General features: G+C 36.9%; 1 protein-coding gene across 4 annotated transcripts in view; it reads right to left on the bottom strand.

The window, feature by feature from the left end:
- Positions 1-13,575, bottom strand: part of ADCY2 (adenylate cyclase 2) — a 434,119-nt gene that overhangs the window by 83,489 nt on the left and 337,055 nt on the right. For all 4 annotated transcript variants that reach the window (XM_036848640.1, XM_036848639.1, XM_036848641.1 and 1 more), the window contains exon 15: positions 28-112. In XM_036848640.1, the coding sequence (XP_036704535.1) occupies positions 28-112 (85 nt within the window). The remainder of the gene's footprint in view (positions 1-27; positions 113-13,575) is intronic.

Here is a 13,575-nt window from a genome sequence, read left to right as displayed (position 1 = left end):
AAGAAGTTCCATATTTGAAGTACCTACCAAAAGCTGTCCAGCAAAGCAGACGAAAAGGATAAAGGCAAGCGAGAGAAATGCAGCTCCAAAGGAAATCCCGAGAATGGACGTTCTACCAGGAAACAAAAAGGAACAGGTTAGTGTGGGGATAGCTTCGATTTTTCTGGAAAGCCATCATGAATACTTTTGGATTAATTAGGGTTTCATTAAATGAGGACTTCAATCCTCACTAATTTCTTGAGAAATGAAAATGGAGCTAAAAACAAACCAAAGATACATCCATAGAAAAATATCTATGGTTGTGTCTGATCCACTTGCTATGACCCATTAAAACTGCCCTACAATCATCAGTTCTTCATTAAAGAAAAACCATCTTTTTATGACTTGCCTCTGCAACCAGCGCTCTCATGCCCACACCTGATCACGTCCATCTCGGTGCCCTTTCCCCTGCTGTTGATGTACTGGCAGCTGCTACCTCCAGGGCAGCCTCATCTGGTTTGCTTGGAAACACTGAGTCCTCACCCGCCCCAGGACAATCCAATCAGATACAATTTCCTTCAAGACTGACGCAGCTAAATGTTTACTGAGGTTCCCCAAAGATTTCATAGGCCGTGGCCTTTACAGTCTTGCATGAGCCAATTAACACACAAGCTTCCTGTGATCATGTGAAAAATGTGCCCACTGAGTTACAGGTTCTGCCACCGACAGGTTACAGGTAGATAAATGTGGTCATAAGAATTGTATGCATTTCTGAGAGGTCCTTTAAATAATTAAAAAATTCAAGGCCTCTTAAAACGTCATGTAATCCAAAGGAAGCAGTGTTTGGGGTATTAAAAAAGATGAGCCATAATGAATAATTGGATGAAATTCAGATGCAGCATCCAAAGAGAGGTCAGTGATACCTGAGACCACAATGGAAGCTCTTGCTAATGAGGTCGGCTAGAGATACCGAAGAGACAGAAGAACTGGCACTGAGAAGAGTACGGGCACCCTGAAAGGCAATCCACTGAAAGGAAGACTAAGATGCAAACCAGCAACAAGCTGAAATGCCCAGTGAGTGCACAGCTGTGAGCCCCTCGGGGAGGGAAAAGAGGCAAGTAATCAGTGAACTGAGTAATCCCCTCATGCCATCAGGATGGGAAGGGTCCACTCAGCTCACACTCAGATACCTACTCTATCTTGAGAGATGATTACACATCAAGCAAGATCTACAAAACCTGGACTTCAAACCACTACGCACTTGAACCTGACCTAATGATATATTTATGGGGTACTGAGTTAGCTCCTAGACACGGTGCACAATGCTTTCAAATACCTGGCCTGATAATGACAGTTGTTCACATCTTATGAGTAACAGTAAGTGTCTGCTAGGAAGGTGTATATATACCAAATACACCTGTGTTTTGACTAGTCTCATGGCCAGGCCCATGCTGGGCTGGAATGGTGCAAAGACGAGTACAATGTCATCCCTGTTTCGAGTGGTTCACAGCCTAGGAAAGGGAAGCACCGCATGCCTCCTTACTTCCCTATCCCAAACACCCCTTGTTTTTCAGACGTCACTCCTTAGTCCTTGGTCAGAAGCCAAAATCTCAGCATCTCCCCATCACAGACTCTCAGAGCTTCCTATTAGCCAGGCAGTGTGGAGGAAGGGGAGTGTATGGAGGGCTCTCGTTACTCCTGTGACCCAGGAGAGACACAGGAACTCATCTGCTAAACTTCCATTTGCCGTCTTTCTCATGCATATTTATAAGAGAGCTCTGATGGGTTTTCTTTGACTCTGTGCTCTCTTGGTTCCTTGTTGGTGTCAAGGTGATGCCAGCTACATAAGGTTGACTTCAGAAACATTATAGCTTTTTCTTAGGTCTGAAACTGTTTATTTTTTTATTTTTTATTTTTTGGACACACCTTGCGGCTTGCAGGATCTTAGTTCGAACCTGTGCCCCCTGCAGTGAAAGTGCAGAGTCCTAACCACTGGACCGCCAGGGAATTCAGGTCTGAAACTGCTTAAATACGACTGATCTCTTCTTGAAGGTTTGGTAAGTCTCAGCTATAAAACCATCTGGTGATAGTGATGGGTGATGGTGATGGGGTGATGACATGATAATATGATGACAGAATATTGACTATGTATGTGTCAAGCACTGTTTTAAAGGCTTTATATGTATGTGTAATCCTGGACAGCAGTTATTGTTATTTCCTCATTTTACCAAACAGAAACTGACGCCCAGAGAAGCTGAGAAACTTGCCTAAAGTTACACCCCTACCAAGTGGTACGGTCAGGGTGCACACAGTTGATTAGTTTTCTAATCCACACAGCTGTATTCCTGACCCCCTCTCTGTTTTTAGGAGTAGACATGTCACATTTCTGTCATGTTTACTGGTTCAACTTTCCAGGAAAATTATCCATTTCATTTAGATTTTTGAATATGAAATAATCTCCTTAATATTCTCTTATAATTTTAGAAGTAGCCATATTTGAAGCGATTTCTTCTTGTCCTTAGTGTTATTTTTCTTATTCTCTCTAGATCAAACTTTTGAAGCTTTGCATGTTTGTTGAACTTCTCAAAGAATGAACTTTCGGTTTATAATTAAGGTCTATGCTTTCTGATCATTTTCTATGTTATTGGTTTCTGATTTAACTTAAAAAAACCCTTCCTCCTTCTTTATTTAAACTTTCATTGTTCTTTTTCTTGATTGTCATTTATTGTCAATATTTTGTATTTTCTAGTAAATGCATTTAAGGACATAAATATTCCTGTAATTACTGCTTTAGCCAAATCCCACAGTTTTTGATTTATAGCTACTCATTGCCATTATTTTCTAAAAAGCCTATAATTTCAATTTCCATTTCCTTTTAATACAAGAGTAATTCCACAAGGAGATTATTTTTGGTCTGTCCTTGTTATTTCTAATTTCATTAGGTTTGATCAGAGATTGTGGTCTCTGTTATTTCTACTTTGACAATTTCTTTTTCTTCTGTGATGTGATAAATACGTTCTATTTCTATTATGTCTTATGAATTTCTAAAAATGATATATATTTATATTCTCTTTTTGCTGGAAACAAAGCATGTTCTTTCAATATATCTATTGTCAGAGCCTGATGAGTTAGTTAGATCCCCAGTGGGCTGACTTATTGTCTCAATTTGGTCTGTCAATTTTAGAATGTATTAATATTTCCAACTAAGATTGTGGGTTTGTAGATACATCTGAACATTTTAATAGTGTCTGTTTATTTCAGAGAGATGTTGGAGTGCATAAAGATTTATGATTCTTAACTTTTCTTGGTGATTGTACTGTAATATGTCTCTTTCTTTCATGCTAAATGCCTTTCATTTGAACTCTATATTGTCAGAAATTTATATTATTGAGGCTTTCCTATTTCTTTAAGCTGTTTCCTGAAATAACTCTTTTCCATCCTTTATTTCCAACATTTCTCTATCTTTTAATTTTAGCTAGATCTTTTAAAGGTGGCACAGAAGTGGCCTTTGGTTTGTAGCCTCAACTTTGAGTGTCTTTCCAAGAATAGGACACTTTCATCCATTCACAATTATGAAATTTGTTAGTATTTGACCAGTTCTTTCTACCTTATTTTCTTAAAATGTTTGGTAAAATTCACAGAAATCACTTGAGTAAAAAAAAAATTTAATACAGTTAATAGATAAATACCCATTTAAATTTTGATTACATACATGTCCGTTTTGATAAGTTGTATATTCAATGAATTTTCCCATTTTATCTAAATTGTAGATATTTTTGGCCTTGAGTAGTTTATAAGATTCCATATTTATCCTGTTAAAATCTGTAGGATCTGTAGTAAATCCCATTTTATTCCTTATATTATTAGTTTGGGTGGTTTGTGATGACTGCTTTTTTTCTTGATCAGTCTTGCTAGTGGTTAGGCATTTACAAAAATTTTTAAAGAACCAACTTTTAGCCAAAAGTTGGTTGTTTTTTCTGTTGGTTGTTTTCTGTTTTACTGATTTCTTCTTTAGTATATATTCCCTTCTATTCACTGGATTTGCTCATCTTTTTCTGGCTTCCTATGTTGGAAATGTAAAAAACTGATTTTAACTTTCTTTTTTTTCAAATATAAGTGTTTTAAAGCTCTCTAAATCCTCTCTAAATCAGTGTTATAGATACATTCCATACATTTTACTTTGATATACCAAACATTTTCTACTTTGTCTTGATTTTTTTACTTGACTCATAGGTTATTCAGAAGTATATAGTTTAACATTGAAATAGTTGGGATTATTTTTAGATATTCTATTGTTTTCAATTTCTAAGTTGGCGTTGGTGTAGTTAGGTATGTCTATAAGTTTTTCATCTTTTCATATTTATTTCAATCTTTTCAAATTTGTTGAGATGATTTTATTTTATATCTTGGTCAATGTTCCATGTACAGTTTAAAATAACATGTATTTTACTGTTGGACTTAGTGTTCTATGAATGCCAATTCATAGGCTGACAATCTTGCTCAGCTTTTCAATATCCTTATATATAGTAAGATATAAAAGGGATACTAAGTATCTAAATCTGATTATTGATTTGTCTAATACTCTCTCTTTTTTTTCAGGTTTTTTTCCTTTCAAGTATTTTATAGCTGTGTTTTAAGTATATGCCATTTAATGATTTTATGTTTTCTGATAAACTGAACTTTTCACCAATTTTCAATGTTGCTCTTTATCTCTGTTAACACTTCTTGCCTTCATGTCTACTTTGTCTGATATCAACATATGTACAGTAACTTTCTTATGCTTACTGTTTATATGATCTCTATTTTCCATCCTTTTAACTCCAACCTAACTTCCTTCTGTATTTAAAGAGCATCTCTTGTAGACAGTATGTGGCTTTGTCATGCTTTTATTTGGAGTGTTTAGTCCTTATACATTTAATAAAAAACCTACCATATTACCATCTCTTGTCTATTGTCCTACTGCTTGGTTTGTATGGGGTGGTCCATTATATTTGTCGATATTCTTTATTTTAAATCTGCCATTTTACTATTTGTTTTCTGTTTGTCTCGTGTCCTTTTGGTTCTGTTTCTCCCTTATTGCCGTTTTTCATTAATCTAATATTTTCATAGGACTTTTAATTTCTTCTATTGATTTTTTAGCTATACCTTTTTGTACTTTTTAGTGATTGCTCAAGAAATAAAATATACATGATTAATTTATCAGAAGTTACTTAGCATTAATATTGCATCACTTGGAAATACATAAGGTCCTGACAACAATATAATCCCGCTCTTCTCTGCATCTTAATTCTGAGTGTAGTTATTATTTTTGCATTAAATGATCAGCAGTCTTTTAGAAAAAATAATACATTATAAGGGTACAGTCTTTTATACTCTTACATATTAAGCATGTTCTGCTCTTCATTCCCTCCTGTAGATTTAAGTTTGCCTCTGGTATCATTTCAGTTCAGCTTGAAGAACTTCCATTAGCACTCCTTATACTATAGGTTTGCTGGTGATGAATTCCTCTAGCTTTCTTTCATTTGCAAAATGTCTTTCATCTCATTTTTAAAAAAAGGAATATTTTTACTGAATATTTAATTCAGGATTGACTATGCATATATCAGTGGTTCTGATAAGAAGTCAGCCAATATTTCCATCACTGATGCCTTGTATGAAATGTCTTTTTTCCTCTGGCTTCATTTACAGTTTTTTTTTTTTTTCCTTCTTTTTTTCTTTGGCTTCAACAGTTTGAGTATAATACACCACATGTAGTGTTATTTATATTTATTCTCCTTGCTGTTCACAGAGGTTCTTGCCTTTGGAGGCTAATGTATTTCAACAAATTTGGGAAAATTCATCACCAAGTGTGCTGGTAATTTCCTGTTTGCTTTCAAACACTTTTCCATTCCATCTCCTACAAACTCCATTTTCCAGACTCTTTGCCAACTGGTTCTAACAAGGTTTGGCCAATGGGAAGTAGCGGGGAATGACTGGAAGGGGGAAGGAGGAAGCATGGGTATCTCTCCTTACTCTCTACGTAGCAGTCATTCTCTGAATGGGCTGCAACTCCTGCTGTCTCTGAGGTTGCAGATCCCTGTCGGGGAAGAATCCTGCCTGGGCATGGCTCTAGCCTCTGCAGGCAGGTCCAGGACCCTGCATTCCTGGTGACATCACGTCCCTCCTGTGTCCTTTCAAACCTAGGGTGGCAGCAGATTCCTCCCTTGCGCACCTCTTGGTTGCTTTCATCCCGTTTGGTTTCTCAGCTTTCCCCTCATTCTGTAAGCACTTCACTTTATTAAATTCCCATGGTGAAATACCTGAGGCCATTTCTGTTTTCTTTACAGGACTCTAATCCATTAACTCAAGTTTTTTTTCTAGGCACTATGGTAGCATTAGTGGTTAGATGGAAACTTAGGAATAATTAAAATCAGTTACTTCAACTTTCTTCCTTTTTCCTTTGAAAAAGAGCCAACCATTCAGTTTTAATTAGAAGTATGGAGACAATATCTACATATTCCATAGGATATGCCATAGCTGAATTTCCTTACGAATGGATAAGTGATAATGGATTATACTGGCCTTTAACTACACAAATCTCAACAGATTTAATGACCATTATCATGGTTTAATCTATGTTCAAATCACATGACTTATTTTGTGAATCAGAATTTAAATAAAAGATTCATGTACTATAGTGAGTTTCATAGGCTCTTGTTTTCTAAAGTGCATTTCAATGTTGGTTTTTAGGAATAATTATTCCACCATGAAGATGCTTGATAGAAATCCTGGACATTCTGGAGTTGGGTCAAACAGCTATATTAGAGCCCAAGAAAACAATAAGGGTGTTAAAATTTGACTCCCACATTTTATAATAATCCACTGGATACAGTGAACAGAATCTGGTTATATTTTTTCCTTAATGTATCTGATGACCCCTACTTTGCTTCTTCTCATACGTCAGAATCCGTTAAAGGAGGACGAGAGGTTGATAAGGGAAAACAGTGGTCCTGATACAATGAACTATCTGCGTTTTGGTGGAATGGATGACAAATGCTCATTAAAGCAGGAATGAGTATTCTTAAAAGTATGTTATGACACAAAATATCAAACGTGACTCAATAAGAAATAGAAAATCTGAATAGACCTACAAAAGTAAAGAAATTGAATTAGTAATTAAAAAACAAAACAAAAATAAAAACTACTCACAAAAAAAAGCTCATGCACAGATGGCTTCATTGGTGAGTTCAACAAAACACTTAAGGAAGGATTAATACCACTTTTTCACAAACTCTTCCAGAAAATAAAGGGGATGGAACAGTTACTAAGTGGTTCTATGAGGCCAGTATCACTTTGATACTAATACCAGACGAGGACAGCACAAGAAAACGAAACTAGAGACCAATATCTCTTATGAATATAGATACAAAAATCCTTGTCAAAATATTAGCAAACTGAATCTAGTCACATATAAAAAGGGTTATATACCGTGACCAAGTGGGATTTATCTGAGAAAGGCAAGGTTGGTTTAATATCTGAAAATCAATTAATGCGATACACTGTATTAACAGAATAAAGGAAAGATAACCCACATGATCATCTCAATAGCTCAGTATAACAAAGTCCAACACCCTTTTATTATAAAAACACTCAACAGACTATAACCAAAGGCATTTCCTTTATCCTGATAAAAGGCATCTTTGAAAAACACACAGGTAACATCATACTTAACAATGAAAGACTGGATGCTTTCCTCCCAAGATCGTATGTGTGCCGTGGCTACTTCTATGGAATGTTATACTGGAGGTTCTAGCCAGGGAAATTAGGCAGGAAAATGAAATAAAAGGCATTAGATTGGAGAGGAAGAAGTACAACTACCTCTGTGTGTAGTTGATATGATCTTGTATGCAGAACATGATGTCACAGCCTGAGATCCAGACCCAGAGTGGCTCACATTCCGGGTGACCTGCACCACCGGGGTGGGCTGTCCAGTGCTCCAGTCCAGACATTGACATTCTTGTCTGGTTGAATGTAACTTTCACCCCAGAGAACAAGAACTACCCTAAGGCAAAGTCATGGTTGGTCAAAAGCTCTTAAATATAACCATTTATCCTGCCTGTTCTATCAAAAGCGTGTTCAGGCTCATTAAGCATACCAAGTTGTTTGTGTAATGCAATCAATTTTAATTAACATTCTGGTTGCAAAGCTTTTTTTTTTTTTATTTTAAACAAACAGGCATAATTGATTTATATACTCACTGAAAAGCAAACTTGACTCTCCCCTGTCAGGAGGCAAGAAAAATTACACTTCTTAGTGATAATTTTTGACTTGGGCACTTTAATCCAGTGTATTGTTACGGTATATGGAAAAGGCTGATTTGAGACAAGGTCTTTGTTCCTTTTGGTTTTTTGCCAGTTAGTTTATTGCTTACAGGTGGTCCTGATGGAGATGAGGATGCACTTTTGCTGACAGGAAAAATTCGGCAGAGAGATACATCCTTCCCCCAAAGTCTAAGAGTTATATTAATTACAAAACCATTTCTATGGGCAAATAACGGTGTCTTTCTCTGGAATTCTGTTTAATGTGATGACTTTCATATCCCTTCTCCCTCTGTGCCCTCAGCTTGCTCCCCCTGAGAATGATGCGGATTCTCTCATAGAAGCTCTGTTCACGTCTGTTACATGGTATTTAGCAAGGATAATAAGAACCAAAGGGAAAAAAACTTTTCTTTAACTATACATTAGCATGAAATAATAAAAATCCCCCCCTCTTTAAGTGATAGGTGATAGAACCTCAAAATGAAAGGTTCTTTGTTAAAAGAAAGAATCAAAGAATGAAAAGGAGAAAAGGCATTTAAATATTCGTCACCATTACAGATTATTGCAGCCTTTCTCCGATAATAGGACTTAGCAGCTTTGAGATGTTCCGCCCACTTGAAAGTCCTGTGAGGCTGGAAAGGGAAAAGGAGTTACATTTGGCAGAGTTAAGAGCTTCCACTCCATGCCAACAATAAGGGCTGAAGACCTGAATTTTCCGAAGGTCCGCGGCGTTCTCTTTCTACACTCACTCCTTAGGTGAGCTCATCACCTCCCAGGGATATAAATACTACCTATGCGCTGATTCTTCCAAATTATGACTCCAGCCCTGACTCCTTCCATGAACCGCCGGCTCACATACACCCTCCCCTCCCCACCATGAAGCCCCACCACCTGGACACTTAATATGCACACACATGCCTCTGATGCTCAGAGCTGAGCCTTTCATTCCATGCTCCTCTCTGACTTGTTCCTTCCCCTGGAGTCTCCCTCTCTAAATGGCTGCCCAATTTTTCCATTTGCTCAGGCCAAAAACAGAAAACAAAAAACCCCCACAGGACTTAGCTTTCTCTTATTCTTCATCTCCAATCTAATAGCAAGACTTTCCTCATCACTCTTCATAACACATCTCAGAATTTGATCACTTTTTACACCTCCACTGCTACTCAACTGCAAACCATCATCTTCCTTGGTCTTCCTATTCCCACCCTCTCCCTCTTCCGGAACAGCAAGAACAATACCCCAAGCACAGCAACAGCATGTCCTCAGCTGAGAACCTTCCAGGGCTTCTCATCACACTCAGCATTCAATCCAAAGTTCTCCAGTAGCCTGTGAAGGTCACCACGACCTGCCCGTCTCACTGCTCCTGTGACCCCATCTCCATACTCTCTCAGGGCTCACTCTGCTCCTGCCATCCTGCCTCCTTGCTGGTCCTTGAACACACCTGTGACTTCCATCATTTAGAATGTTCTTCTGCCAGATATCCACGTAATTCTCATTTCAATTCATTCAGACTTCTCTTCAATATCACTCAATCAGTGACGCCTTCCCTGACAGCCCTCATCTGAATTACCACCTTCCCTCACTCTATAGTAGCCTACTCTTTTAATTTTTCTTAAAGCTTATTACAACTGAATTAATATGTATTTGTTTATTACATTAGTGTTGTGCCTCCTAATAGAATGTAAGCTGTAGGAGAGAAAGGACTTTTGGGGGGTTACTTACTGCTGCTTTCCCAGCATCTCGAACTATGCTTGGTATATGGTAGCTTGATAAACAGCTGTAGAAGTGATTCCACAAATGATGGACAGAATGTATGTATAAATTTCTCTTATGAATTTCTATTTTTATTACAAATGCTCAGAATATTGCCCAGATACAAAGCAAAAGTATAATGGCCTGTTTCATTGAGTAAAAACACATTCAGCTCCCTTTTTATTGTATTGTCCTTCAAATCTTACTGTATCAGTGACATATAGGTAACCACAACTAAAATCACCTTTCATTCCTGGAGAGATTACTGGTTTTCATGAAATCCATCTTTTCCTGATAATAGAATTTTCAGATGGGCACCCTGTTACACAGACTAAAGGCTGCACATTCCAGCCTCCCTTGCAGCTAGGTTTGCACATGGGACTAAGATCTCAGTCTTGAGTTATAGACCAAAGTATCATGAGGTAGTTTCTTGGAGGTGTCCGCAGAGACGGCAGTTATAAATGCTTTTGTCCTCTGCTTCTGGGTCTGTTCCTCCGTCTTGTTGCTCAGAATGTGGGTGCTGCCATCTTAGAAATGAAGATGAGGACCAAACTCGAGGGAAAGCAGAGCTATGTGCTGGAGGGACCCAGGGCTCCCAAGGAATCTGAGGGACCTCGGGCCTTTGATTATGGGGAAGGAACAAAACTTCTAACTTATATTCAAGCTACTAACTGTGAGGCATTTCCTTACTTTCAGATGACCTGAATCCAGAGTTGAATATTGTTCATCTCAGTAAAAGGTACCTGGCTCATTTATCTTGGACAGTGAGAATTATCTTGCTTCATTTTTTGCTTCCCTTCCCTTCTCTTCCTTTCCCGTCTCTTCTCTTCCTTCTTTATTTTTTTGCTTTGCCCAAAGATTCACATCCACTGCATCAAGGTACGCAGGGAGCAAATTACCTTCATGGTATCCAATATGGGGGCCAACCAATTTGGTTGCCCACCAAAGCAAACTGCCTTCACAAAAGTTGTTCTCCATCATTTCTGTTTAGAAAACCAAGCCTTCTTTCAATGGACGTGAACGATTCTACCATTAAACTTTCTTCTATTTTTTTTCCCTTTTTGAAGATAACAAAATAAAAGCAACTCTTTTGAAATGATTATTAAATCATTAATGAGCATTGATTATTAACATGAGTAATAGAATGCGTATTAAAGAATCTCAGTGGAAATAATAGTTCTAAGACATTTAATATTGTAATTTGCTATTAATTTTCCTTAAGGAAAATGTTATTATTCTTAATTTTGCTTGGGTAATGAAACATATGATATCTCACTGAACTTTATTAGAAAAAAATCATTCTTATTTTAATTATTGCCATGAATGGTTTAACATAATCTATTTAGTTTGGCAGACAATATGAATGAAACTACTAAAAAATGTAAAGATTCATGCTTGCTCATTTCTGGTCTTTGAAGGTAGCTCACATTTCTGATAAAGTTATAGTACAAGGCTGACAGAAGTGAGAGAACAACTCCAAAAAGAGGAGCCAACTAATAATTTAATTACATCTGCTCAAATCCTGAGACTAGAGCCAGATTTGAAAATTATGGGCCCAAAAGGGACGATGTAAGGCCCCCTTTCAGGGAAACACTTCCCCTTTCTGGTCCTTTCAAGGTCATAAGTTCCTCCTTAGTTATTCATTCACTCACTACTTATTCATTTACTCACTCATTTAATCACTTCTCTCCTTCCCCGCCACCCCCCCTAAAACATGAAGCAGTTTACCAAAAGAACAAACAAAATAAATCTGTAATTCAGCATATTTAAAAACAAGCGAGGGCATACTAGAAAAAGTGAGAAGCACCATTATCTCAATAAACATGCTTCATAAAATATAACAGAATTATTATTTTTAAATGGATGCACTCAGAGCAAGGAAGAGAACACACTAGACACACAAGAGGGTATTCAAAGCAGAATGCCAAGAGGCACTGATGCTAAATGGCCCGGGAGGGACTAGGGGCTGATACATGCCATGGAGTGAATGTGAGATTTAATGTCAGTACAAGGTTGGTGATGCTCACAGGACTTTCTCAATGGAAAACGAGAACTGAGCTCTTGAATAAAGTCAGAAGGCATAAAGGGCTGTCCTATCAGGAAACAGGAAACATAAAAACTATGCCCAACAGCCTAGTAATTTTCAGGGATGCCAAGTATCTATGTAGGGTCATAAGTGGAAAAGGAATAATCTTTGACAACTGAGATCCCCAATCCTGATCCACGTTAAGGGGCTAATCAAACTCACATGACTTAAGTATTTTTAAAAAATACTGTGGCTTGAATTGGTGAACCCCAGAGGTGGCAGAGATACAGTGAAAATTATATCATAGTGATGCCTTCAGAACTCAGAACACATGAGATCACCATGGACCTAAACTCTTGCGTTGATGAACTCAGTTGAAATTACAGATAACACAAGGAGACACATGACCACGAAAGAGACAATAGTGAAAGTAAATAACAGAATTCATGCACTTATGAACCATAAATAACAGAAGGAAACAAGTGATATTTTCATACAACATGTTTGAAATCTGAAAATAAATGGAAAAAAATAAAAAGCATAGGCAAAATAGAGAATTATAAGAAAAACTCAGATAAAGAGTAGACTTCTTAGATATGAAAAAGTGATCTTTGAAATTATAAACTCATTGTGGATGAGGAATTCACCAGAATGCAGCACAAAGAATTAAAGAGGTGGAAACTTTGAGGAAAAATTACAGGACCTGGAGCACAGAATGAACAGCACAATGTACAATTAATAAGAGTTCTAGGAGGAAAGGACAGAGAAAAGAGAGAAGCAATATGTGAGGTGAAACAGGCAGTCAATTGCTAAGAACTAAGCAAAGACAAGAATCCTCAGACTGAACAAAAATCACAACTAGTCACGTAGGGAAATAAGAACAAGTGCATATCTAGAAACAATATAGTAAAAATCCGGGGCCCCCCCCACCAAAAAATAAAAAGCTGAAAAGCATACAAATAGGAAAGACCGATTACGTACAAAGGAATGTAATGGGATTGACAGAAGACATTTCCTTAGCAACAACAGAAGCTGAAATTCAATGTAATAATATCATCAAAATACTAAGGGAAAATAAGAATTTTACACCCAAACTATTATTCAAGGGCAAACTGAAATAAAGCAGCTAAAGATATTTTCATATAAACAAAAAAAGGAGCTATTGCTACTCACAGATACTAATGATACACATCATCAAGAAGGAGAATAAACTTGTAGGAAGAAATAATTTTTACAAAGCACTGATGAACAAATAAAATGATAAAGAATGTAAGTGTTAATAAATATTGACTGTAATTACCATCTGGAACTAAAATCCTAAGAAATAATTACATAGAAGAGACATAATGATTAACTTTATAATTTATTAAATTAAGAATATGTGTTAAAATTTCAATGGTAATCATTGAAAGAAAATATATAGGATCCCCCTTCTATCCCCCCTGCTCTATATATATAGAGCAAGTAAAGGAAAAATAAGAATAAAGAAAACTTGATCAATCCTTTAGAGGTTAAGAAGAT

Source organism: Balaenoptera musculus, chromosome 3 (genome assembly GCF_009873245.2).
Source record: "Balaenoptera musculus isolate JJ_BM4_2016_0621 chromosome 3, mBalMus1.pri.v3, whole genome shotgun sequence".
In the NCBI taxonomy this organism is placed as follows: Eukaryota; Metazoa; Chordata; class Mammalia; order Artiodactyla; family Balaenopteridae; genus Balaenoptera; species Balaenoptera musculus.
Note: the sequence above shows the minus strand (reverse complement) of the source record. Positions and strands in the feature narration are given on the sequence as shown.